Source organism: Ictalurus punctatus, chromosome 3 (assembly GCF_001660625.3).
Source record: "Ictalurus punctatus breed USDA103 chromosome 3, Coco_2.0, whole genome shotgun sequence".
Lineage (NCBI taxonomy): Eukaryota > Metazoa > Chordata > Actinopteri > Siluriformes > Ictaluridae > Ictalurus > Ictalurus punctatus.
In genome coordinates, this window is record NC_030418.2 from 3506762 (window position 1) to 3530602 (window position 23841).

General features: G+C 42.4%; 1 protein-coding gene across 2 annotated transcripts in view; it reads right to left on the reverse strand.

The window, feature by feature from the left end:
* smoc2 (SPARC related modular calcium binding 2) overlaps positions 1–22520 on the reverse strand; it is a 36762-nt gene extending 14242 nt beyond the window's left edge. The window contains exons 1-6 of one of the 2 annotated variants that reach the window (XM_017464855.3): positions 22216–22520; positions 9511–9673; positions 6058–6164; positions 5402–5501; positions 3311–3355; positions 521–604 (exon numbers count right to left, since the gene is read on the reverse strand). In XM_017464855.3, coding sequence (XP_017320344.1) covers positions 521–604; positions 3311–3355; positions 5402–5501; positions 6058–6164; positions 9511–9673; positions 22216–22299 — 583 coding nt within the window. In that variant the 5' untranslated portion in view covers positions 22300–22520. The remainder of the gene's footprint in view (positions 1–520; positions 605–3310; positions 3356–5401; positions 5502–6057; positions 6165–9510; positions 9674–22215) is intronic. The other variant, XM_017464856.3, reaches the window with a different exon arrangement.
* Between the last annotated feature and the right edge of the window lie 1321 nt (positions 22521–23841).

A 23841-nucleotide genomic window follows, 5' to 3' on the forward strand; every position in this document is an offset into this window, starting at 1 on the left:
ATAAACTGCTTGAAATTGATGTTCCGCAAAAATGTTACCCTGCAACCACACTGGCAGCAATTTTTTGACTCGAGTGTCACTCAGATAATAAGCAGTGCTACCTTTAATTAACTATCACTTGCCATGGTTTCACTGGCCTAACATGATATAGCTAGACAAACAACGCAGCTAGCAAGAAATGCATAAAGAAAAAAAAAACCCCACCAAATCTTCCCACTTAAAATAAAAATTCTGAAAATTTCTAATCTATAATAAAAATAACACAACGTTTCACTCTTTGTGATTTCGACGTTAAATTAACCAATAGAATGGTGAAAACCCCAGCGCTTGGGTAAATCAAACCTATCAAGCTTGTAACAGCCAAATCATTCAGCTTCTCGTTTTCATGAAGTTAAACGTTGCTCAATTCGGTCAGCTCTGGTTGAAAAAGGAATGACTACGTCGCTGCCGGTGCGATCTCAAGAAATCCAGATTCTATGAATGAACGTTAGATCGTCCAAGAAAGATGTTCATCACGAACCTTCCTCGTCGGCTGGCGGCTGTGTCTCCTCGACGAGGACGACAGACTCATCTGCGTTTAGAATGGAAAAGATTTGCAAGGAAACTACAATTACGAGAGTAAGCTAGACATTCAAGGCATGTTATAGATCACAAACTATTTGCACATGGCCCGGCCAGAAGAGGAGAGGACTGAACGGAGGAAAGACTGAAAGGCGGGAGCTGGAGAACAGAAAGAAACAAAGGGTAGAGAATAGTGGTTATAATCATGTTTTGCCTGAAAAAACAAAGTAGACACGTAACAAACTTCGCATAAGTCTACACATAGTCCATGCAAACCGTGACAAGCTGAAATGCAGATTTCATTTGTTGTTGTACTGTAGGTTTGAATAGAATATTTACAAAGAACTCAATAACAGAACTCTGTCGACGCCTGGTCAGATGAGGTCATATCCTAAGATCCAAAAGTCTGTTTTTTATTCAATCTGTTATTAAAAACTAATGCAGCTTTGGCAAAGTATTTTTTTTCAAACAAGATTCCCTTATTGTTCCCTAATATAAGTCGAAAAAGGTTTGTCCCTATTGTCTGAAAGCAGTAATGATAATATTGCGCAATGTTACGTATTGGCTTTAACAGACAACAGTGATTAGACCTTACCAGCTGAATGCAAACTCTGGCATCACAACAGTTTGAAGTGAATAGATAGACACATACAGGATATACTGCGTTTAGACTGCTCCACATGAACAGATTTAATATATATATATATATATATATATATATATATATATATATATATATATATATATATCGTAAAGTTTTCTGTGAGAGGTCTATATTTAGGTGTATATTTATGGAAGGAGTCTGCAGTGTCAGAGCTTTTTGCGGGTGATAACAGTAACTCAGCTTCGCGTCAGCCCCACACCACACCACCCTACAGTTGATTATTTTCCAATAATAACATTCATCGGTGTGTTTTATTCCTAACGTACAAACGGAGTCAAATTGTGTCTTTAATATTCAATAAATGATGAAACGGTAACAGTTGGGTGACCTCAGCCAGGCCGAGAAGGATGGCTGAAGCAATCTTTGGTCATGGAGTGCATATTACACTCTCTCCGTCTCTTTGTCTTTTCAGATAATACTGTTTACCGAGTCTCCAGTATGTGGAAATTGAAGGGATTGCGAAACCCTTGCAAAATGACCCATGAACCATTGTCCTGTTATTACTGTTGGTCTGGAAGGTCTTAGTGGAATGCTTTGATGAGTGTGCATCTGACGATTCGATCCGAATTCATTCTGCTCCACATAAAAACCAGCTGAGCGCCATTTTAACAGCACAACGGCTGTACGGACAGGATCTGTCTGTATATATTTCCTGTCTGCGGAGGTCGTGTGCAGGTGATCCGAAACATTATTACTACTCCGCTATAGTCAATATACCAGTTATGACCGTAGAGTCTGATATATTTGTAGATGCTTGTGTCTTAATTCATATTATTTAGATTATTCCAAGGACAGTTTGGGCTGTATTCAGAATCTGTGACTTAAGTGAAATAGTTACACCAATATTTATTTTAAAAAAAGTTATGCGTATTCAGAGTCGGGTTAAGCGCGTGGTTAAGTCAGTTTCCTGGGATGCACAATCAGATTAGGCAAATCGCCTATTTGCAGTTCATACGTCTAAGGTTGCCAGATTTTTCTTTAATAGAAGTGTCTGAGATGGGGTTTCAGTCTGATATGTGCAGTGGTGGCCTGGCGGTTAAGGTTACTGATCGGAAGGTCGGGGGTTCAAGCCCCAGCACTGCCAAGCTGCCACTGTTGGGCCCTTGAGCAAGGCCCTTAACCCTCTCTGCTCCAGGGGCGCTGTATCATGGCTGACCCTGCGCTCTGACCCCAACTTCCTAACATTCTGGTGCATGCGATGAAAAGAATCTCATTGTGCTGTAATGTCTATGTGACTAATAAAGACTCATTATATCGTGAGTGACGCTGGACTGCTCCTCACTCCAGTCAATATCGCAGAAGAAAAATTATACTTATAGGTCCACGGTAACTGAGACACACTCAAAATGATACCACAGCTCTCACGTAACTGTCTGATTAGCACTTAAGTCGGTAGTTTAGTCTGAGATCTGAATTTCAGTATTAAATCCTCAGTACATGCGCAGAACTCAACTCTTTTTTTTTTAGTCTCAGTATCTAGACTCTATTTTAAATCCAAGCTGCCATAACAAATTTCCCTCCTGGGCATAATAAGTGTCATCTCATGTAGGAAAGTACAACTCCACAGCTATAATAAATTAATAATCCCACTGTGAGGGAAAGAAACCGAAACAGAAAAGGGAAAGAGTGAAATGGGCCAAGACGGCATCTTTGCCTCTGAAAAGGACTGGAAGGAAAGTTGGTTTATTTAGTCAAGAACATTTGAAGGCTCTTAATCTGGAGGGGGAAAAAAATGGTGATGTGGCTGAAAAGCCAGCATGAGGTAGATGAGTTAAATGCTGCTATTTCAGTCTGCTGTAAAATGAGATGCATTAATAAACGTCTTGATTTTCTTCATGACTAACATTACAGTGTTGAACAGTGGACACTTAAGCGAGAGCGTAAGAGCTAATATATGTAAGAAGGAAAAAGACAGAAAAAGTGTCAAGTGAACACATAATGCGTAACAAACGTATACACTTACAATACATACAGACATACACACATACACAATGTCAAAAACAATATGTGCTGTAAGGATGTATGGTTACTTACACACACACACACACACACACACACACACACATCCTTTCTATAGGTATGTACCTGCTTTTCCTGGCTCTCGAGGAGTGACCTTCTCATGCTTGGAGCCTGAAAACATGTCAACACATTACGATCCTTACGTCAGCATGTCAGACGAGAATAAGAGAATTCAATTATGATGCGTAAGAATGAGCTCGACCAATAATAATTTGAAAAAAAAAAAAAAAAAAACATCACACCAAAGCAGAAGGAAATTCACACCAGGCCTGGTTGCATTTAATAATCAGAAAGCAGCTCATCGTACAAATCATGTCTCAAGCCTCTGTATGGCATACAGGCATGCTTTAAAGGCTTCGGGACAACATAATGATTCCATCCTGGAGCTATGTTGTTTTGTTGATGCATTAATCAAGCCCTTGCATGTGCAATTAAAATAATTATACAGTTAAGTATCGGTGGACACTCAGTCCCCGTCTGAATCCGCTCCGGCGCAGGCGGCTGAGAGGAAGGCAGGTGGCTTTGGTTATGTGATAGTTTTGGCAGGCTGCGTGAGGCTAGACCTCGTGAGGATTAAAAGTGTTCGAAAGCGAGGCCGCTTTAATGCTAACAGGTCGAGTGAGAGATCCAAGACGCTTGTATTCGTTCCCACATGGCTCATGCCTCCTGCAAGACCAAACAGAATCGCTGACTCCTGTCGAAACTGTAACGCGTCACACCACAGGACACGACTCGAAAACCTGTCGGCGATCAACATCCCCGAATGTACCGTATTTACACACACACACACCGGTTTCTGTCGAGGAATTCAGCTGTGTGAATACAGTATGTACGCTTTAATCTATAATATTCATTCGGCATGCTTTGGCAATCATGCCCTTCTACTCTTACATTTCTAAATCATTGTACTTCTTGCAGTGTCTTAATTGATCATGCTTACGTTTGAGTACAAGTTCTGTACTATCTACAGTATATCTGTACATATTTGCCTTATATCTGCATATTTCCCTTTTGGTTTTGGGGTAAAATAAACAACAACTCTATTGCTACCTGTCTTTCCACATTATTATTAGTAACATTAAAGGAAAAATCCACCCTAAATGACTTGCATGGTGGTATCTTTATCATTAAAATGAAAGTGCAGTCCCGTGATTTTATTTCGTGATAAAATTCCGTTTTAGTTTAAACTTCTTTCAGCGACATGTTACGCTTAACGTGCTTTCACTATGGTTAACGCCTTCCTACAATCCCCACACTGCTATTCAATTAGTCACCTCTAACTAAACAGAGTGATGCAGCGGCGCTTTAATCCTTTAGTCTGTCTAGCGCTTTCACCTCCTCACCAGTACACTCTCCTCAGACAGTACGGCTTCCAAAGCTTCGAGTTTCATGCTAATATTGCCGTCAACACCATCGCGCTAGTCATCCCGTAGATTGACAGCGAGCCAAGCCGCCAAGCCTCCAAGCCGAGTCTCTCCCATAACCCAGGACGACTGCAAACCTTTAGTAAATGATGGCCTAAATAGTGTGTCTAAATAATATGGCAGATAATGGTAGGTGGTGTAATATTCAGACTATTTAGTATAGTAATATGTAATTTAGAACGTAGGGAACACAGCCTTTTTTTTCCGTAATACTGTGTCTTCCAGCTTCTATTTTCGATACGTATACAGACTACTGCTCCTCCTGGAGTTGTTTCCATTTTTTTGCCATCGCAGAACGTACTACCATGCACGACAACCTTCATCCGTCATCTTCGCTCTGTGTTGTATTGCACCGGGACGCGATCGTCAGCCATTTTCAGTTGGCTTTATCCTTCAACTGTAGCTTGGTGTGTTTATACGACTGTCCAGTTGGCAGCTCTGACAGCTCAGTCTCATGCTTGTTAAGTTGTCAAAGCTGAGTATCAAAGTTCATATGAGTGCACATCAACTTCAATTAGCAAGGCATTCGTAATCCATAAACTCTCTTACTACTGGGCAACTGTATTTATAATGATTTATTAATAATAAATCAGTTGATGCAGCGCAGCTGGGCAGGTGTGTGTCTTGGTTTTCCTTAAGAAGCCTACAGGCATCTACGCTATTTTGACGTGGAGTGAAAACTGCATTTTGAAATAAAATTTTTAAAAAAACAACCTGAGATAATGAGCCTTACCCTGGCACCGAGGCTTCTTATTGGCTACCGCTGTGCCACTGATGGGCCTGCCATTGGGCGTTACACACCAGCAGTAGCCAGTGAAGCTGTGGCACTGGACCTGAAAGAGAGAGAGAGACAGAGAGAGAGAGAGACAGAGAGAGAGAGAGACAGAGAGAGAGAGAGAGAGAGAGAGAGACTTCGCTGAGAAAGCTGAGCTTGTAAACTCGGAAGCTAACAAGATCACTTTTCTTATTGTTGGACCCAATCTATGGCTTTTCGAAATCTTTGGCCTCGCAAAAGCTCAAGAGGGTTGCATTCAGCATTTTTCACAGTCATGCAGCTATTATGGTATCTGAGGTAGTCAGACAGTTATGATATAAAATGAAACTGAACATCCTGACCACGAAGAAAAGGCCATCACACAGACACATCAGCGTACTCGCTAATAAACACATTCCGGTATGTAATTACTGGCAGGAGTATTACTGTTACATGAACCTGTTATTTATAATACGAACAATTATTATACCACAGAGATGGTTCAATTCTCAGGTCAGATTTTCTATACACCATTGTGTTTTATTCCTTACATCACTTTTTTTTCTTTCTTTTTTTTTTAAACAAAGTTTCTCGTGCGAGTGCTTATGGAGTTTCGATTCTGTCCGTTCGCTCACCTCGCTGTAAGTGCCGTCTGGGTTACACACGGGAACGAACACCTGTGGGAAAAGTTTCTTGGCCTGCTGCTCCGTGTACTTCTTCTCAGCCGCACACCTCGATGTATCTACAGCAACAACACAGGTGTATATAGTCAACCGAAATATTATCGGCACCCTTCTTGAAAATACGCAGACACCAATGGAGGTAAAGGACTAAACTACATGTAGTTTTGTTATTATAAAGTTACAACGCACCAAACCAATATTGTATCAGAGTTCTGAGTGCATGCCGAGCTAACTAAGATACTCGACAAGGAAATGTTCACATGGGACCGGAGACTAAATTCATCGTATTACATCATCATAGCATTGTCATCACCATATATTAGACGAAAGTGCACTCCATTACAGTTTAACCACTTTAATACCCGAATATCCCGCATGAGAATGTGTGCGATCGAATACGAATACGTTATTTGGATTGAGCAGATTCTGTGCTCTAAACGTATACATCTGCAGGTATGACTAGAATGTGCATTATTAATTTGTATTTTTGGCCGGAAAAGTTCACAGGGCATCTAGTTGAGAATAAAGCTGTGCATCAGGGCCGCGATCCGGTGGGACGCAAGACAAGAAGATGCCCGAGTGAGACGTTTTTTTTACGTTCGTGCAGGCAGGCATTATCGCATCATTAATGTGAACATGTTCGGTCGTTCATCCTTAGTAACTGCCTGGTCAGGGTCACGGCGGTAGTTTTTATAATTTATTTTATGAAAAAGAAGCAACTTAGTTTTAAAGAAGCAGAAAATATGGCAGGCGGGCCCTATCGTCGTGAGATCGCGAGTTCGAATCGGCGAGTTCGGGTTACTAGGCCACGCCCACTTTGGATTTAAATCCAGATACGGATACAAATAGTTGGAGCACTGAAAAGATAGCGTCGTCGCATCTCGCCTGTAGTGTGTATGACGTATTTGACAGATTCATTATTTTACATTATTTATATCAGTACGATTGTGGTTATACATCTTGATTCACAAGGAAAATGAGAGCACCCACAATCAGTGCATCAAGTCCACTTCTCCAAGTTCACCTCATCATTCAGCTAAAGCTCTACACAGTAAAATGAGATTCTGCAAATCCTATTAGTCTGATCCATTTTGCAGCAATCACACAAAAGTGGGGGGAAAGGGGTATTTAAGAAGCCGGGATACATTCTTTAGGTTTGCCAGTGCCACTAATGTGGTAAAAGCATTTTTTTTTATATTTCCTGGAGTTTAGGGAAATTATGGATATGAATATAGCGGGGGGAAAAAAAAGGACGATTCATATTCGGTATGTAATGAAGTGTGCAAGTGTGTGTTAGTGAGAGAGTGCGAGAGAGAGTAGAGGTTACAGACATAGGAAATGCATGCGTGACTGGGAAGAGCAACAACAGCCTTCTTCCACTAGACTCATCAACACAGAACCCACACACCCACCCACCCACCCACACTTCATCACACTCCCCCTGGACTGAGTGAGTGGACTCTCTCAGTGCTGGCAGCGACACACGAAGCCACAAGCTGAAGCTCCACCAGCGTGCCTCCAAACTCAATTTCAGCAATGACACACGCTCACTTTCTCCACTGCGCAACACTGTAATCCCAGTGCCCCAGACTGGTGAGGTGGCACCTCGTGCATGGGACACACTGCCCAGTCTGCTCGACCAAAAGAATTAGTAAAAGACAGATGGGGGGAAAAAGAGAACGATGGATAGCGCAAGGAGGTGCAAACGGAGAAGCGGATTGAGAGTCTGACAGAGAGAAGGAGAGGAAGAATGAGAAACGTCTGCATGCACCGTCTTAGTTTCAGACTGTCCAGGTATGGTGTAAGGAGGAACGGCACAGCATTAAATGCAAATATAAATGGATAAAAAAAAATATGATGAGTCATTCTTATATAAATTTAAAAAAGCTCACATTTGTCAAATTTGCTGTGCTATAAGTGGAATAAAGAATATAGGAAGACGCGGTTATTGGAAAGTGATCGACTTCGGACTAGGCTTCGCGTAGACCCGCATCCCACAACAGCGTCGTTGATGTCTTTCCCGTAACAGCGCACCTGACGTGTTTTATTCCTTACATTACTCCACTCGACCTGATCCCTTTCTGTCTAATGAGAAAGAAAAGCTACAACACCACTCACCCTCATTTTAACCAAACATGTAAAAGAAAGGTACAACCCCAGCGACGAGGCATGTCAAGAGTGTCGTACGTTCTGGATGGATGGATAGATGGTTGGGAAAAGCTAACATAGAGACCGCGAGAGAATCTGATGAATCGGAGAAATCGAGGTGGCTTGAAAACGTGCACATACTGGGGATACACTTAAACAAGTAGTACACGGCGCAAATAAATAAACGACTAGAAACCAGAAAAAGACGCTACGAGAAATCGAGCAAGCTCTGTTTTGTTCCTGTCCAAGCATGGCACTCGTTCCAGATGGATGGCAGGAGGGATGAATGGAGGGATAGCGGAAAAGGTTGACCAAGATGAGAAGAAAAGAAGGACGCTGCAAAGTTTTTCCTGTACGGAAAAATCACAAATAATGTCTTCGGCGAGGATGGGAAAGGCTGGAAAGAGTGACGGATGGGACGCCTGAATCATACAGTCTGGGTACGGAAGATTAAAATGTCCCAGCTCGGGAGCTACACACAATATGATTTTTATGGCTGTCCACATATTTTGGAGAGTCTGGAGGATGTTGCGATCCTCAATGCATTGATTCGTTTTAGGGTTTTTTTTTTGTTTTTTTTAAACGGGGCTTGTAAAACTGGCTTCCCACCGTTTTCTTCCCTTTGGATTAATGTTGATATTTGACTTAAATGTCTATTAATATACCCTGATATGCATATCAAAAGAATGAATAAAATTGCACCCTTTTTCTCTACAAGACTGAAAGTACTTGCTAAAGAAACAGATCTGGTCCAAAAAGGTAGTGTAGCCATGACAACAGTTATAAATAATGATTATTTTTGGGACACCTCGTGACTATAGTGCTCATGATCTCTGTTTTTCCAGTCCTGTTGTGTTTCCCTCACGCTTATACAGGGTGGCATGGGAAGGAAGTGATCGAGAGACAGACAAGAAGAGAATAGAGGAGTGAAAGAGGTCATTGAGAAGAGAGAACAGACGCACGCACCGTTTAGAGGTTGACAAAACCCTCCCAAGAGATCCCAACACAATAAGGCGGATTGTGATTCATTTGACCTTTGACCTCGCTGGGTAATGAAAGCCAATCTGTTACACCTCAATTATCAATAAAGTCATTTGTTTTGTTTTTTTTTCTTTTTAAATAGCAAGATCAAGAAGACTTGCTATTTAAACCAAGAGCTTCTCAATTTATTAACATACCACCAATGCAAATTAGGATTTTCATCCCTCTCACCGATACACACACTATATTATTCAAGCACGGCTGATGAAGACTTACCTTTGCACGAGCCTCTCATGACTTCCAGCTGGGGGTCACGGCACTTGGCGCGCTGGAACTCACAACGTGAGGCGAAGGTTCGTCCGTCAGATGCACACAGAGGCTTGCGTTGAGCGCTGGAGCAATCCATGTTACACTCCTTATCCTGGTCAACTCGGAGGAACTAAAGGAGGATGCGGAGGAAAAGAGAGACAAACCTGAAACATTTCTTTCGTTTCACTTTGAACAGTTATCCAGTCAGGGCCACACTGAAGGGTCATTTAGGCTGCCATTTGGATAATCATTTCTGTCTCAGAACGATATGAACCAGAAAAGACGGCAAAATGAATCTGAACTTACTGAGCTTCACTGGAGAACGGCCCAAACACAAATAGCTAAAACAGGACAGTGAAGCCACAACAGGAAATAAATTTTTTTTAAAAAACCTGAAGTCAATAATATAGAGTAACAGAATAAATGTTTGGAGCGAGTCAGAATTATTGAAGAAGCTATTGGATATTCAGAAGTTTCTGAATTTTGAGTCACAGTTTGAAGCATAAGCAGAGACAAGACGCAGGTCATAAACGAAAAGTCTAATACGCTTTCAAAACAGTACTGATATATCGAGAAACACTTTTATTTATTATAAATCTGCTATATGAAACTGGATAAGTATAATTTGAGAGTCAAGCATCAAAAAATGTATTCGTTTATAATTTAATATCTGTAATTGTGGTACATAGTGTATGTACTGGTGGCTTTATTATCTGAGTGTGTTGGTGTGCATACTGTGTAAAGCTGTGGCTCTCTTTGTTCCTACAACTATCTTGTACTTGCTTCTAGTCATGTACTTGTGGAAAGCCTCCCTTGTGGTGCTTACATCACTGTCAGCTCTTCAACCAGCTCTTATTATATTCTGCCGAACTCGATGGATGAGAGCGTCAGCCAAATAAATAAATGTAAATGAAAGTCTGAGCTGGCAGGATATCTGAAAACATCATTGGTTCTAACAAAAGGACAAAGAGATCTATTGTGGCAGTAAATAAGGCAAGGAAGGCCTGGTTTGGAATGCATATTCTTGTGGTTTGTCTATTCGCTGCATTGTCACAAGTGTTGGACAAAATCGGTCGCAGATACTGTATGTTATTCAGCATGTGTTACGACTTGTCTTATTAAACACGTGTTACGACTCTTCTTTTCTCAGCACGCGTTCTCAATGCTTGTCCCCAGATTTGAATACGATCCAAAAAGCCATACACACACACACACACACACACACACACACACACACACACACACATATATATATATATATATATATATATATATATATATATATATATATATATATATATATATATATATATACGTACATGCTTTTAGACGCATCTAAGGACAGAAGAAAAAATACACACAACATAAGAGGCTAAGAAAAAATACATCAAAGTAATTTTTGGTTTCCATTTTTTGGATACCTTTTCCAGAACCAATAACAACAGCACCACCGATGGTCATGCATAAACTCAATGGTTATTTCCTGGGTCAAAATATGGGTAGAGAGCATCAAACACACATAATCCATACAGCAGGAATCGGGAAATTGGGAAAATGCCAAATGCTAGGAAAAAGACTAGCAAACAAGTGAAACTAATATACGACACAAATGCAAAAGAAGGAACAGAAACAACAGGGCAGAAATAACCAAGCTGAAACACAGAAGAGGTGAACACAATAGAGTAATCACATGATGACAGGACAGGGGCGGAGACAGGATCAAAACCAAAAAAAGGCATATGGAGTGAAAAAAAAAAAAGCTACGAGAGCAGAGCTTGGTTTTTTAAAAATTTTTTTTACAACAGGTATGAAGAAGCTGGGGCTCTACACACACTACTGCTGTTCCAAAACAGTGTTGGGGCACCTTGATGTGCAGGAAATTTCTGTCCAAGACACTTTTTAAAAATAGCAGTTTCTCTCTGTGATGTGTTCGGCGTCCACGATCACCTGAGAACAGTGTTGCCCCCCCTCGTTTTGTTTTCACCTCATTTACTTCACATCGAATTCACTTTTTCTTCTAGATTTTGGCCTATTCGAGGGGCTGTTTTTCTGTTAAATAATATCTATTTGATGGGCATAGACACGAGTCTAAATAACTTCTTCCTCTGAGGCGGTTTTTCGCACTGGGCACCTTTGCTGCAGTCCAGACTCACCTAATTCTATCGAACCCCGGTCTAATGGCGTTCATCTTACGTCATCACAAACAGGCATGGGGAACACAACGCGACTCACCATATGTTTTTTAAATTATTATTATTATTATTTTGGTGATATTACGTACAGCGGTGGAATTCTTCTGTGTCCCACAACGCTCCCCTGCCACTCATGGTACTCGTGTGTTGTGGAACCTAACGATGTCATCATCGGCCAAAACACATGCGTAGCTTACTTTACTTCCCGAACAAGTCCGAACCCGAGTACGAGTTGCGTTCATGTTCACGGGAATCGCGGCTCGGTTCCGGTGCAACCAGCTCCTACAGGTCGTCTCGGGTCCGGTACCGCAGTGCACTTCCCGGGTCCGCATGCCAGCTTTCACATGACCGATTTTTCAATGCAAACCGCGCTCTTTTTCTTACTAAACTGCCAGTGTGAATGCCCGCTCAGAAGGTCTTTTTAACCACATACTTGTCATTTTAGTGCTGTGAGCTTTGCCTTTTATGGAGCATTGTGGGCGTCAACGAATGCAAATCAGCTGTGCCAAGCACATTCGTGGTCATTTTTACGGATAATTGGCTTTCGTTACCTGCCGAGTTCCTGAATCTTTTGTAAATGCTGTTGAATTTTCTTCAGATTACGCAAACATTTACACACGAGGGAGAAATGGCAATATTTCTTTGGTTGGAACTACATCACACGCAGATTTGCCGCAGAGTCACAGCATGATGACGGACCTGAAATGTTCGACGTAAAAATATAACCATCACGGACGGTGCTGCTCACCTTTCTTTATGTTTTTTCAATGCCCGTGATACTTGTATGCCTATAATGAGTCCTCATTCTATAAGGCTCAACACTAATAGTTTCATAGTAGTAACGCCTAGTTTTCTTAAGTCCTCGTCGAACTGCAGGTGTTCCCCGATTGTTGCGTCTTCACTCCCACCTCCAGTTCGACCTTTCATGCAAGTGAATCGCTTATTCACAAATCCTGAATAAAAGCAACATCCACACAGTGTGCGCTGCCACTCACACGTCTATCCCCTGCCTTGTCTTGCCTGGGAAGCGAAGACGAGACGTTCAAAAAGGGTCACATGTGATGCTTTTGTCTGTCTGTCAGTCTCACACCTGTGCGCTGCCTCATCCCCACACACACACACACACACACACACACACACACACAAAGCATGTTTATATGTCTGTGTATATGTGAGATGAAAAGACAAGCCTGACTGTTGACATTTGTGGCCCAATGTTGAAGATCTTTCATTTCATCCTCATTTGTCTTGCTCTTGTTTTCTCTCTCTCGCTCCCACACACACACACACACACACACACACACACGTTCATCAACCCCATTCTAAACGTGCCTGCTCTTTGTTTAGCCAGTGTAACATTTCATGCAAAATATTCAAGAGTGGGCAAGAAGTGCTCACGCTCCGTTGAGTCAACAGGTGTGGGGTTTTATGTGAGAGGGATTTGTGATTATACATAGCAACAACAACAGAAAAAAAAACAACAAAAAACCCACAAGCCGAGCTTTTCAATCTCTCTCTCTCTCTCTCTCTCTCTCTCTCTCTTTTTTAAAAAATAATTGACTCACTCTTCACCGCTAAATCATCACCACAAAGCCTCGGAGCCTCAAAGGCCTCAAAGACTGCAGGACCACGCCTCAGTCGTAAATCAGGAAAGAGGAAAGGAAACAGTCACTTTGTCGGGTAAATCATTGCCCGTCCAGAAAATTAGCTCTACATGACAGCTTACAAATGAGCGTGTGTGTGTGTGAGAGACAGAGAGTGTGTGTGTTTAAAGAGCTTTGCACCTGGCAGAGGGGTGCCTAAGAGGGTTTAGGGAATAGTTGCCCCACGGTGAAGGGCGTCAGCTCTTCTGTCATCTCGGACTATAAATCTCACATGGATTTATGTAAGAGAAGAGTATAAGAGAGAGAGTGTGTGTGTGTGTGTGTGTGTATTAGTGTATATCCTCATGATTGTGTGTGATGAATGTATGAGATGAGGCTGGTTTAGATCCACTGAAATGAAAGGTTTTTTTTTTTTTAAAAAAAGCGTCTCACTAATTTCTCTTTCATGTGTAAAAGCGGCCGGCGTGAACTCTCCGTCCTTTCTTTCATTCCGCTTCATCCGAATATAAACCAGGCAATAAAAGAACAATAGTTCTTCTCAATTCAATCGCCCCGCTGCCCCCCGTCTACTCCTTTTTTTTTTTTTTTTTGCGCTTTATTTCATCCATTTTGGAACGAATGAATATTAACTCGTGCATGAAAGCGTCTCCTTTTTTTGCGAGTGCTGTTTGGGGTCTGTGTGTTTCCAGCTCCTGACTGACAGTGCCCCACTGTCTGAGGTCACTGTGGCCCCTCACCCTTCTCCCCCCCGTTTGCACTCGTCCCGTCTTCCTCTCTCTTCCTCCCCCCTCGCCTATCTCTCTGCAGCTGTGCCCTCGTGCCCTGTTCACTCCGTCTTTCGCGGCTGTGCTGTCAGACGTCTCGGCGGGAGGCTGGAAGGAGTTGTCAGGCACCAGCTTGAGCATGCACCGGTGCGAAATCGGGACAAGGCCCTTATATTCCGGTCTGACTGATCGTTTTTAAATTAGTACCGAAAGACGAGTAACACTAAAATCTTTCCCCCCCAATACATTAACCTTTATGAGCTTGGCTTGAAATAATAATGATAAATGTAAATAATAATAAATAATGCTAAATATTATTTTAAAACAGCGTGTGGAATAAAGATGAAATGTCGTATTGGTCATATTATGTACTGTAGGTTTGTTTTTTTTAAGTAGGCAAAAAAAATTCAAGTTAAATGAGATGAGATCATGCAATATTTGTGCAGGTTTATTGTCTGTAAAATATACTGTACATCACACACACACACACACACTGATTCACACACTACTGGCAATGTAAACCACACCTGGGGCCAATCTACCTACTGCCAAAGCCCAGGATGCAGGAGCGCTGAGGCATAATGGGATTTTTGCTAATATATTTCTGTAAAACCAGCAGCTTTCGGATATACCGTATATTCAATACAGATTACGAAATAGATATTTCGACAGGAAGTTGTTGTAGAGCTACATTCCATAAGGCTAATCAATTCAGTTTGTAATCAGATACCGTGTCAAAACGTCTATGATGCACCTGCGCCTTTATAATACCGTGTGCCAGAAAGAACTCTTTTTGTTTTGTTTTTAGAGCTTTATATAGTAAAAATGAAAATTTCCCCATGTCAAAGCGTCTTCTCAGGCCGCCACAGGACATGAGGACATTCGCTGTCTCGAGCTCATCGTCTCAGATCGACAGCCGATCGAGGAGGGAACGCCAGCCAGGACCGACTGCTATGTTTTTTAAAACAGCGATAATAAAACTCGCCACAGAGCTTAGCCAATTGAAAACAGCCAATCCGGAACACAAAAGCGGACAGTAAAGTCCGACCCAAGACTACGACGTGAAACCATTCACGAGCCCTGTGGGATTCTCCAGCCACCCACTATGACTGTCAAACACTGTCATTTTCCAGTTTTAACAGCTGGTCACAAGTGTCCCAAATGGGAGAAAAAAAGGACGAACGGACAACCGCTGCTACCTCCCAGCATGGACAAGCTGGCTATCACAGCAAACAGACGGGCCACAGACGAAGAGAATAGCAAACAGATGACACCAAACTGGTCCGAAGAAGAGAGGTAATACAATGCAGATCGTTCGCGGTTAGCTCGACCGCTCTGGAAGGCCAGAGTTCGGGGGTTTTTTTCTGCGAGACAAACACAACGCGTTCACTGCGAACAAGAGCACAGGAAGAGCAGATGAATGGAGTGTTGAAGTGAATACACTGAAGGTTCGCTATAGTCTCAGTGGGATCCATACTCATTAAGCAGTACGTTTGAATTGACCTGCTGCTTCTTTGCACAAGCAGTGTGAGGTAACTCATCTTGATGAATGTTTTTAGCTTCGATCACGAGATCCCGTGAAGAACTAAAGTGTGTATGTGAGTAAAAGAGGAATGGGCAGTTGACAGTGATGTATAGCTACTGACAATTTCTCCTGCGTACTTAACGATTTAGTATTGTCCCGTCCGGCACAGAGCCAAACAAAATGAGACGGAAAGAATAGCTTATTGTGAAATTAGTGCCTTTCTGTTCCTTGACTTCTGCTTTTCCTTTCATTCCTTCTCGCTTTGTTCTGCAGTCTCTTATTCTTTCGACCTAAAGCTAAATCATCGCAGAGCTAGGCTATAGAGATGAAAACTACGAACGGACGGTTTTCAGGGACGTGTGGGAGAGCAGGGTGTGCACACAAGCCATTTTGAATTTCTTTCTCAGGGACCCACCAGCATAGTAAACCCCAAATCCTATTACCCCCCTCAAGGCAGCGAAGCATTGTGGGCCTGAAAAGCTGCGTTGTGGAGGCCAGCTTCCAGCAGAGAGCACATTGTGCAGTGTTACATCCCGGGTAAGAAAAGCCAGAGTACCCCTCCTCTTTTTGCCCTAGAGGGGCCCTGGGCCCCGCTCTTTTTGCCCCTAACACCCCAGCTGTGAGGGGTCAATGGGGGCCACTGGTGGAAAGCAACAGGCTTGGTATGGACGTGTGAAGCACTTCTATTGCAAGCTTCCTGGGATTGGCTGGGAACTCATTAGTCTCCAGCTTGGTGGAAAAGGAAGAAAGTGACAGCTTTTAACCAGGCTATTAATTGCCGTGAAAAGATGTCAAGATAAAGAAAAGAGCGGGAGAACTGACATTTATTTTGTCTGTGCAGGTGCATTTCACAGGTGCATTTCTATGCGAGCGAATCAGATTAGCCGTACGCAGATTTGATCAGACACAGTATATGCAAAAAGGACGAGCCGTTTGAACGGGTTAAAAAAAAAAAAATCATAAAAATGGCGCACGGATGAAAGCACGCTTTAGAAGCCAAAGCAAGAAGACATTCATGAATTCAAATACCAAGCTTGTGATTGAAACAATACCACATACTGTGTCTCACGCAGACTATTCCCACTAAACAAAACAAAATCCATCCTCGGTGACGTTCTCAAACCAGAATAACACTGATACGTCAGTCTACGAGTTAGAAAAATATACTAGAGCTGTTCTCCTTCCCAAGTTTGAGTCACACTGCGCAAAATATTAGCTCAATGTGGAAATGTGGTGAAATGTGTGGACTTGGATTTCAATGGCAGATACACTGCAGCAAAAATAGTGTTCGTAGCATGAAGAGGCAGCTATCAACACCAGTTTAACACCTCGGAGATGGTTAGTGGGCGGTCTTACGACGCATCATGTGACGTGTTCGTTTAGTGTCATGACTAAGCTCTTATTAAAATCTCAGAGCGCGATCGCTGGTACAACACTCGTCTACCGATGTATGAGCAGAATATGATATGATATTGCTTCTAATAGCACGCCACGCATTAATTCTTGATTCTGATCGGTCACTGCCGCAAAGCAAATCACAGGTTTGTATTAAAATGCTCGTTTTGAATACGCTATCATTGAAAAAAAAAAAAAAGAGTCTCAACTGTCAGTCCTTTCCAGTTTCTTGATAAAAATGACTATTATTTGGCTTATCAACCTCAAGAGAGAGAAAGTACACGGGTTGGTGAGGGAAGTACTGTTTATAGCTGCTATGACGTAAGTGATAACAGGATCTAACTGGTTTCATGGATGTTCCGCAACGTTAAACGTGGTACCAGTAACTCTGCTAGGAGTCAAGCTCCAACACACCACCTCGTGACTGATTATTTTCTTATAACAGCAATCCCCCGTGTGTTTTATTTCCTACATATACAAGAAGGAATCGGCGAGAACCGAAGGTCTGAGATGCATCGAATGTCTGATAAGGCAGAGTAAGTCAGCGTTTGAGTGTGAATGTACATGTGTGTGCAGGCACGTGCAAGAATGCAGTGCGTGTGTGTCTCTGCACAATACAACACTACCTCCCACATTCCTGGTTGCGAGTAGAGAGCGCGGTTAACTACCCAAAGCTATTTGTTAACATTTGGTCGTGAGGCATCTCGGCATAGCCAGCAAATAATGAGGCTGGGGGCAGCAGCGGCGGATCGAACCCCTAAATCACAGCTCCCCAGTTGACACCACACATTCCTCTGCACTCTCGTTTACTCACATGCTTATACACGTGCATATTTGTGCACTTTGTACCTTTGCTTGCTGATGGGGTGGTACCCTCATGGGTACACCTTTCCTTAATTTTCTCCCCAAACTGGTCATTTGCCAATTCCCAGTCAGACAACAGCTTCCTCTGAGACACGTGAAGCCAACCTCGGTGTCTTTTCATCACATGGCAGAGGAAAGTGCTATCTGCCCTCTTCCGCATACATGAGCTCACAGATGCCCACGATTGGCTAGTGTTACTGTGATTGACAGAAAAGAGATTATGCCATCCCTCTCACAGCGTGGCAATGGCAGCGTGGAGATTTTGGGATTCGAACACTTTTCTCTTGCACTCACCATAAATAATTTAAAGGTTTACAACACTACATACGAGGTACAAGGGGGAAAAAATGTAGGAAAGATGCACACCTGAAGATTCCACCCCAAGTGCCAAAGGAAAGGTATGGTTAAGTACTTAAGGCAAATCATCATGCACCAAGCCAGTTGGTTAAAGTTGAAAGGGGGTCATGTGATTATATTCGATGTGTCCTCGGAACAAAATCCGGGACTTGGATAGCTTGAAGCGACTTGGTTGATATTTCTTCCAGAGTGCTGACTCCAGTCCAACCTGTAAGAGGATCTCTACTGTTAAAACAGGGCGACTTAAGAAACCAATTCTACTTTATTACTGTGAAATTGGCTTTCCCTGGCACAGACTGTGAAGTGTGCGAAGTGTGTAGCAAAAAAAAAAAAAAAACCTGCAGGAACTCAGCTGTATATTTTCTCCCTGTCCTATCCGAAACTTGTGTCGATTTGTACTTTTACCCCAGCAAATATGCGCAGTCCCGTAGATGCCCTTGAGACCAAATTGCCAAAAGCCCCCGATTCATGGATGGATAGCTGGCCTGGCGCAGACTAGCGGGGAACCAGCTGCCAGCGGGGGGAAACATTGACAGCCACTGTCTCTCTGGCCATGCTGCTAACAACCCACATCAGCACCAGTTAGACACACTCAATACCAGCAATGCCCCCTTTACCAATCCCTCAAGACGCAAAACCACACCAAAACCGCTGATTGGCTCTGGAAGAACGTTCAACACACACATTTGTACAGAGCTGACAGAACCAGAACTAGATGGAAAACAAAGATAAGCCCAAGACTGACTTGTAATCACAAAACAATTTCGTGGTCTAATATTTTAACGATGATTATGTTTAAAAAGCAAAATAAAACCATGAGGTAAAAATGGCAGCTTTTTTTCAGACTGAGACACATATTATATCTCCAAACCTGTCAAACAGACACAAATATTGACTGCTTACCAACATTTATGGATTATAAAGTGGGCTATTTCCTATTCCTCCACTGACATGTTTAAGCTCGCTGGCACGCACAGAGTATTGGTTTCCCATAAGTGCTCAGGCTAGCTTCTCTATCAAAGCCAGCTCTGTTCCTGCTCCTCGCTCCCATAGGCCTGTCTCTGGTGGCTACGGGGTAATGAAGAGCGGCTTCCCGCAGTCACCGGGCTGGGTGTGTGTGTGTACACACGCCGCTGGCCGCAGAAGCTGTTACATATTTGGCAGGACTGTGAATCTCACACTGTTCCAGGCAGCGGACAGGTACACCGAGCTGTGCCGAGTCCTGGCGTCAGGAGGATATGTACTGATAGAACACCTGCGATTCAGCGTGTGTTATGTTACTCAGAGAGAAGGTTGGACTTAAAGATGTTTTTTGTTTGTTTTAATAAACAGGTCAAATCTTTACGGTTTAGGTACGTTCCGTGTTTCTCACCAGCTAGTGACGTTCCGAGCGAACCTGACTTTCAGCACCTACATAAAAAACTTGGCTGGTCAAGCAGTTCTCAAAGCGCGTGCCAGATTCAGTGGCCTAAAAATAACGTCCTCACAATAACACGAGCTGACCAAAGTATAAGCTTGGGCTGGGGTTGCACAACGAGCATTTCTCGAGAGTAGAGCGAGACTCTGAGACTCTGAGCCGCTCTAAAATGCTCGGAAATTTTCAGCAGTGAAAGGAAACGTTCATGCTCTCATTACTGGATATGTTGCAAAGAACTATTAAGTAGACAAAAAAAAAAAATGGGCTGCCTTTTTACTTTATATTTCTCACACGAGGTCGACGATTTTAAAAACCTTGACTTCGTCAGGATCATCAATCACCGCACTGTTACAAAATTTGGTGTCGATTACAAGAAGCTGTAACCACTGCAATCCAATAAAAATCAACTAGTCATTTAATATATTGACTAATAAATAATTACATAGCATGTTCATAGCATGAGTCCTTCATTATCCATCCATCCATCCATTTCTGTACTGCATATCCTACACACTGGAGCCTATCCCAGGGGACTCTGGACTTGCACAAGATGACGCAATATCGCAGGACAATTTGAAAATGTCAATCAGCCTACAACGCATGTCTTTGGGCTGGGTGAGGAAACCAGAAAACCATGAGGAAACTCCCAAAGCATGAGAAGAACACGCAATCTCCACACACACACACACGGTGGAGGTAAGATTTGAACCCCCAACCCAAGAGATGTGAGACAAAGGTGCTAACCACTAAGCCACCGTGTCCCCCTGCTTCATTATCATCAGCAACAGCAGCAACATCACCATAATATAACGTTTCGTTCATTCATTCATCTTCACCCTGGTCACGGTGATGGTGGATCCGACATCTATCCCGGGAACACTGGTCGCAAAGCGGGAATACACCCTCAACGAGACACCAGTCCTTCGCAGGAGACCAGACAAGCACTCATTCACACCTAGTGGCAATTTATCTGAGCCAATCCATCTATGTGCGTGTTTTTCGGAAGTGGGAGAGAACCTGGAGGAAACCCACACAGGAGAACATGCGAAACTCCACGCAGACAGTAGCTGGAGGGAACTCGGGAGCTTGTGAGTTGTAGAAACCAACTCTATAACTCGACTTCCCAACCAAATAAAGATGCGTATGAAATACACTAAGGCGGAGACGCTTAAATCCCTTCCCCAGGCTTGAGAATTATCTGAAGAGTGAAAATAGCAGAGGAAAAGTGAAAAGGGAGAGAAAAAGGTTGATCAGAGGAGGCTGCTCATGCCACGTGCTCATCATATTAACGCTTTCCTGCACCAACGCACTTTCCTCAGTATCACGACGAAGACGATGATAAAAATCATCAACCTTTATGTACTGTCGGTAAATTGTCTAGATAGCAATGTTTATAGTGCATTTAAGCTCAAATATGCTTAGTACAAGTTGGGGTGGTATCAAGATAGCTATAAAGCGTAATGCATTTTCGAAAAACAACGCCTTATGAATACATTATGCATTATGAATGTGTTCATTGTTCAGTATGACCTTCATAGAAAGTGTTACCGAGTTGTCCTTCATCATGCCTTCCTCTGTGTCCTAACAACCATCATCATCATCATCATCATCATCATCATCATCACCCACTACTAAAGTTTTCCAACACTGAAATACTCGTGTCTGCTGTCCTTAAAGTCATCACCACCACGGTCATCAACATGAACGCGAAACCTTTCTTAGAAATGAAAGGTCTCCTCGTTGTTCCATGCACCTCTTAACTGTTCAGTGATCGACAGTGCGAAATAAAAAAAATAATAAAAGGAATAAAAATATCCGATTGTCATTACTATCTCAAAAGTTTTCATCAACAGATTCGGCATCGTGATCAAGACGTTCTCCGTCAGCTCCAGCAGCAGCGCGTTTTCCAGCAGATCACAATTTTTTTTATGTGAAATCTAGATCCGTTCAAGGTTCTTCGCATGTTCTTTAAAGTTCTACACGTAATCCTACAACTCAACGTTTCCCTATAGGGCTCAAAACATGCACTTTTATGATGATAAATAACCCTTAACTATTCAATGGAACCCTTCCTTTTATGGAAAAACCAACAAGCAATTCACATGCGATTATGGGAAGGTTTGGATAAACAGGTGGAAGTGCATGTGAGCATGTTGACAACACGTGAACTAGGCCTACATGTGGGGTGGTGAAACGTGCATAATAAAAACACCTGCACATGAGGAGATATAACCGGGTATGTAAATTTCACGCCGTTAAATTCATCACCACCAACATCATCATCAACAAGAACGCTAAATCCTTCTCATAAGATATAGCTGAGACTGTTGCATGCAATCCTTTATTAATTCAGTCATCTGTGCATGCTCTCCTGTCTCCAAAGTTCTCCTCTTCAGACTCAGCACCATGACGTTTTCTGACACACTAAACACTAACTCAGCGTAGAAGAACTCAGAGAAGTTGGTTTCCGACACTATCAGACTTTCCTGTACTAAATGTTATCATCATCATCATCATCATCATTATCCTCACCACCCGCGCGTGCAGGACTCACCGTGAGCGCGGAGAGTTTCTGCGCGCGCGCCTCCTGAAGCAGCCCGAACACCAGCAGCAGCAGCAGCAGCACAGAGTCCCGCATCCTGACCCCCCAAAAAATCTCTTCCAAAGTTCACTTTCTTCTTAATGTTGCTCCTGAAGCAACAAGCGGAGTAGGATTTTCCCCCTCCTGGGTGATAGGCTGGTTACAGGTGAAGCAGGTTTCTCTAACAGGCTGGTTTGGGAAATGCGCAGTGCTTTTGCGCAGCAGGAATCTGAGCGGAGAGATGCGCTGAGCGGACACTGCACACTGCCTTTAGATACGATCACCCCCCTCCCCCCCTCTCCCTCTCTCTCTCTTTCTCTCTCTCTCTCCTCCCCCGGTGTGAGTAGTTGGGGTTTGGTTTTTATGAATCTCTTGGATGCTGGTAGTTTAACGCAAACACTAAGTGGATACTCCTCTCTTTAGGTCCTTTCCCCATGCATTTGTTTCCAAATATGTTTAAAATCGAATTCGCATTTTAACACCTATGCATTTAATATCTCTAATTCTCACCAAAGAACACTAAAAGGTTGCAGCAGCATTGCAGCTTCCTGTAGTCTTTTTTTTTTTTTTTTTTTTTTTGCAAACAAAGGGTTTTTTTTTCTTTTTTCATTTTTCTCATCTCCACCCCACCCCCCCCCAAAAAAATCTCAATAAGGGTTCTTCAGTTGTTCTTGAAGGTCTTGGAGGTTCTGTGCAAGGATTGTTTCGTATATGGGCCCCTAAACATGAACTTTTATAAACGTAGCTATTCAGAGAACCCTTGGAGAACCCATGAAGCGTTCTTGATTGCATGTTAATTGATGGTAATGTGCTGTACATGGTTTATACTCTTCGTTCTTTTCTCTTTTTATTTATTTATTTTGCTTTGATTTCGGCAAAGGTGATGTAAATCTAACAGTACTTTTTTTTTTCTTTTTTTTTTTTAACAGCATCCCTTAAGCTGCGGCAGCTGGTGGTGGTGATGATGATGATGATGGACTCTGACAACCATGTGACAACCATCTTCATTATTTACTAGAGCTATTTACTGTTGTTGATGAAAAATAAACTGAAAGTGAAAATTAGGACATCTGCTATAAGGAGGATTGAAGTAAGAGCAGGCTTGGGGTTCCTTGGGTTGGCCTACATCTGGGATTTCCAGTTTCTGTATTATTATTACTACTACTACTACTACTACTACTACTACTACTACTTTTTGCCTAAACTAAAGAGGAATTTAATTTGCCTCTTACACTGATTCAGTGTCTACTGACACATACCTGATGAAGGAAAATGACCTTGAATACTTTGGAAAGCAGCTGACTCGCTTAAACAAAATTGGTCTTGGTGCTAAAATGTGAATGATGTTCAGTTGATTGAACATTAGAAGATAATCCCTAACTTACATCTAGCATTAGAAGATAATAAAAAAAATAAACGTCATATTGAACGACTTCATATCGATAAACGAAGCTGTTAAATATTAACATAGATTTATAAAAGCAGATGTTCAATCATCTGACTGTATATAGGTTCATTCATACATATATACTACAGAGAGAGAGAGAGAGAGAGAGAGAGAGAGAGAGAGAGAGGACTATGTTTATATATCCAAACGAT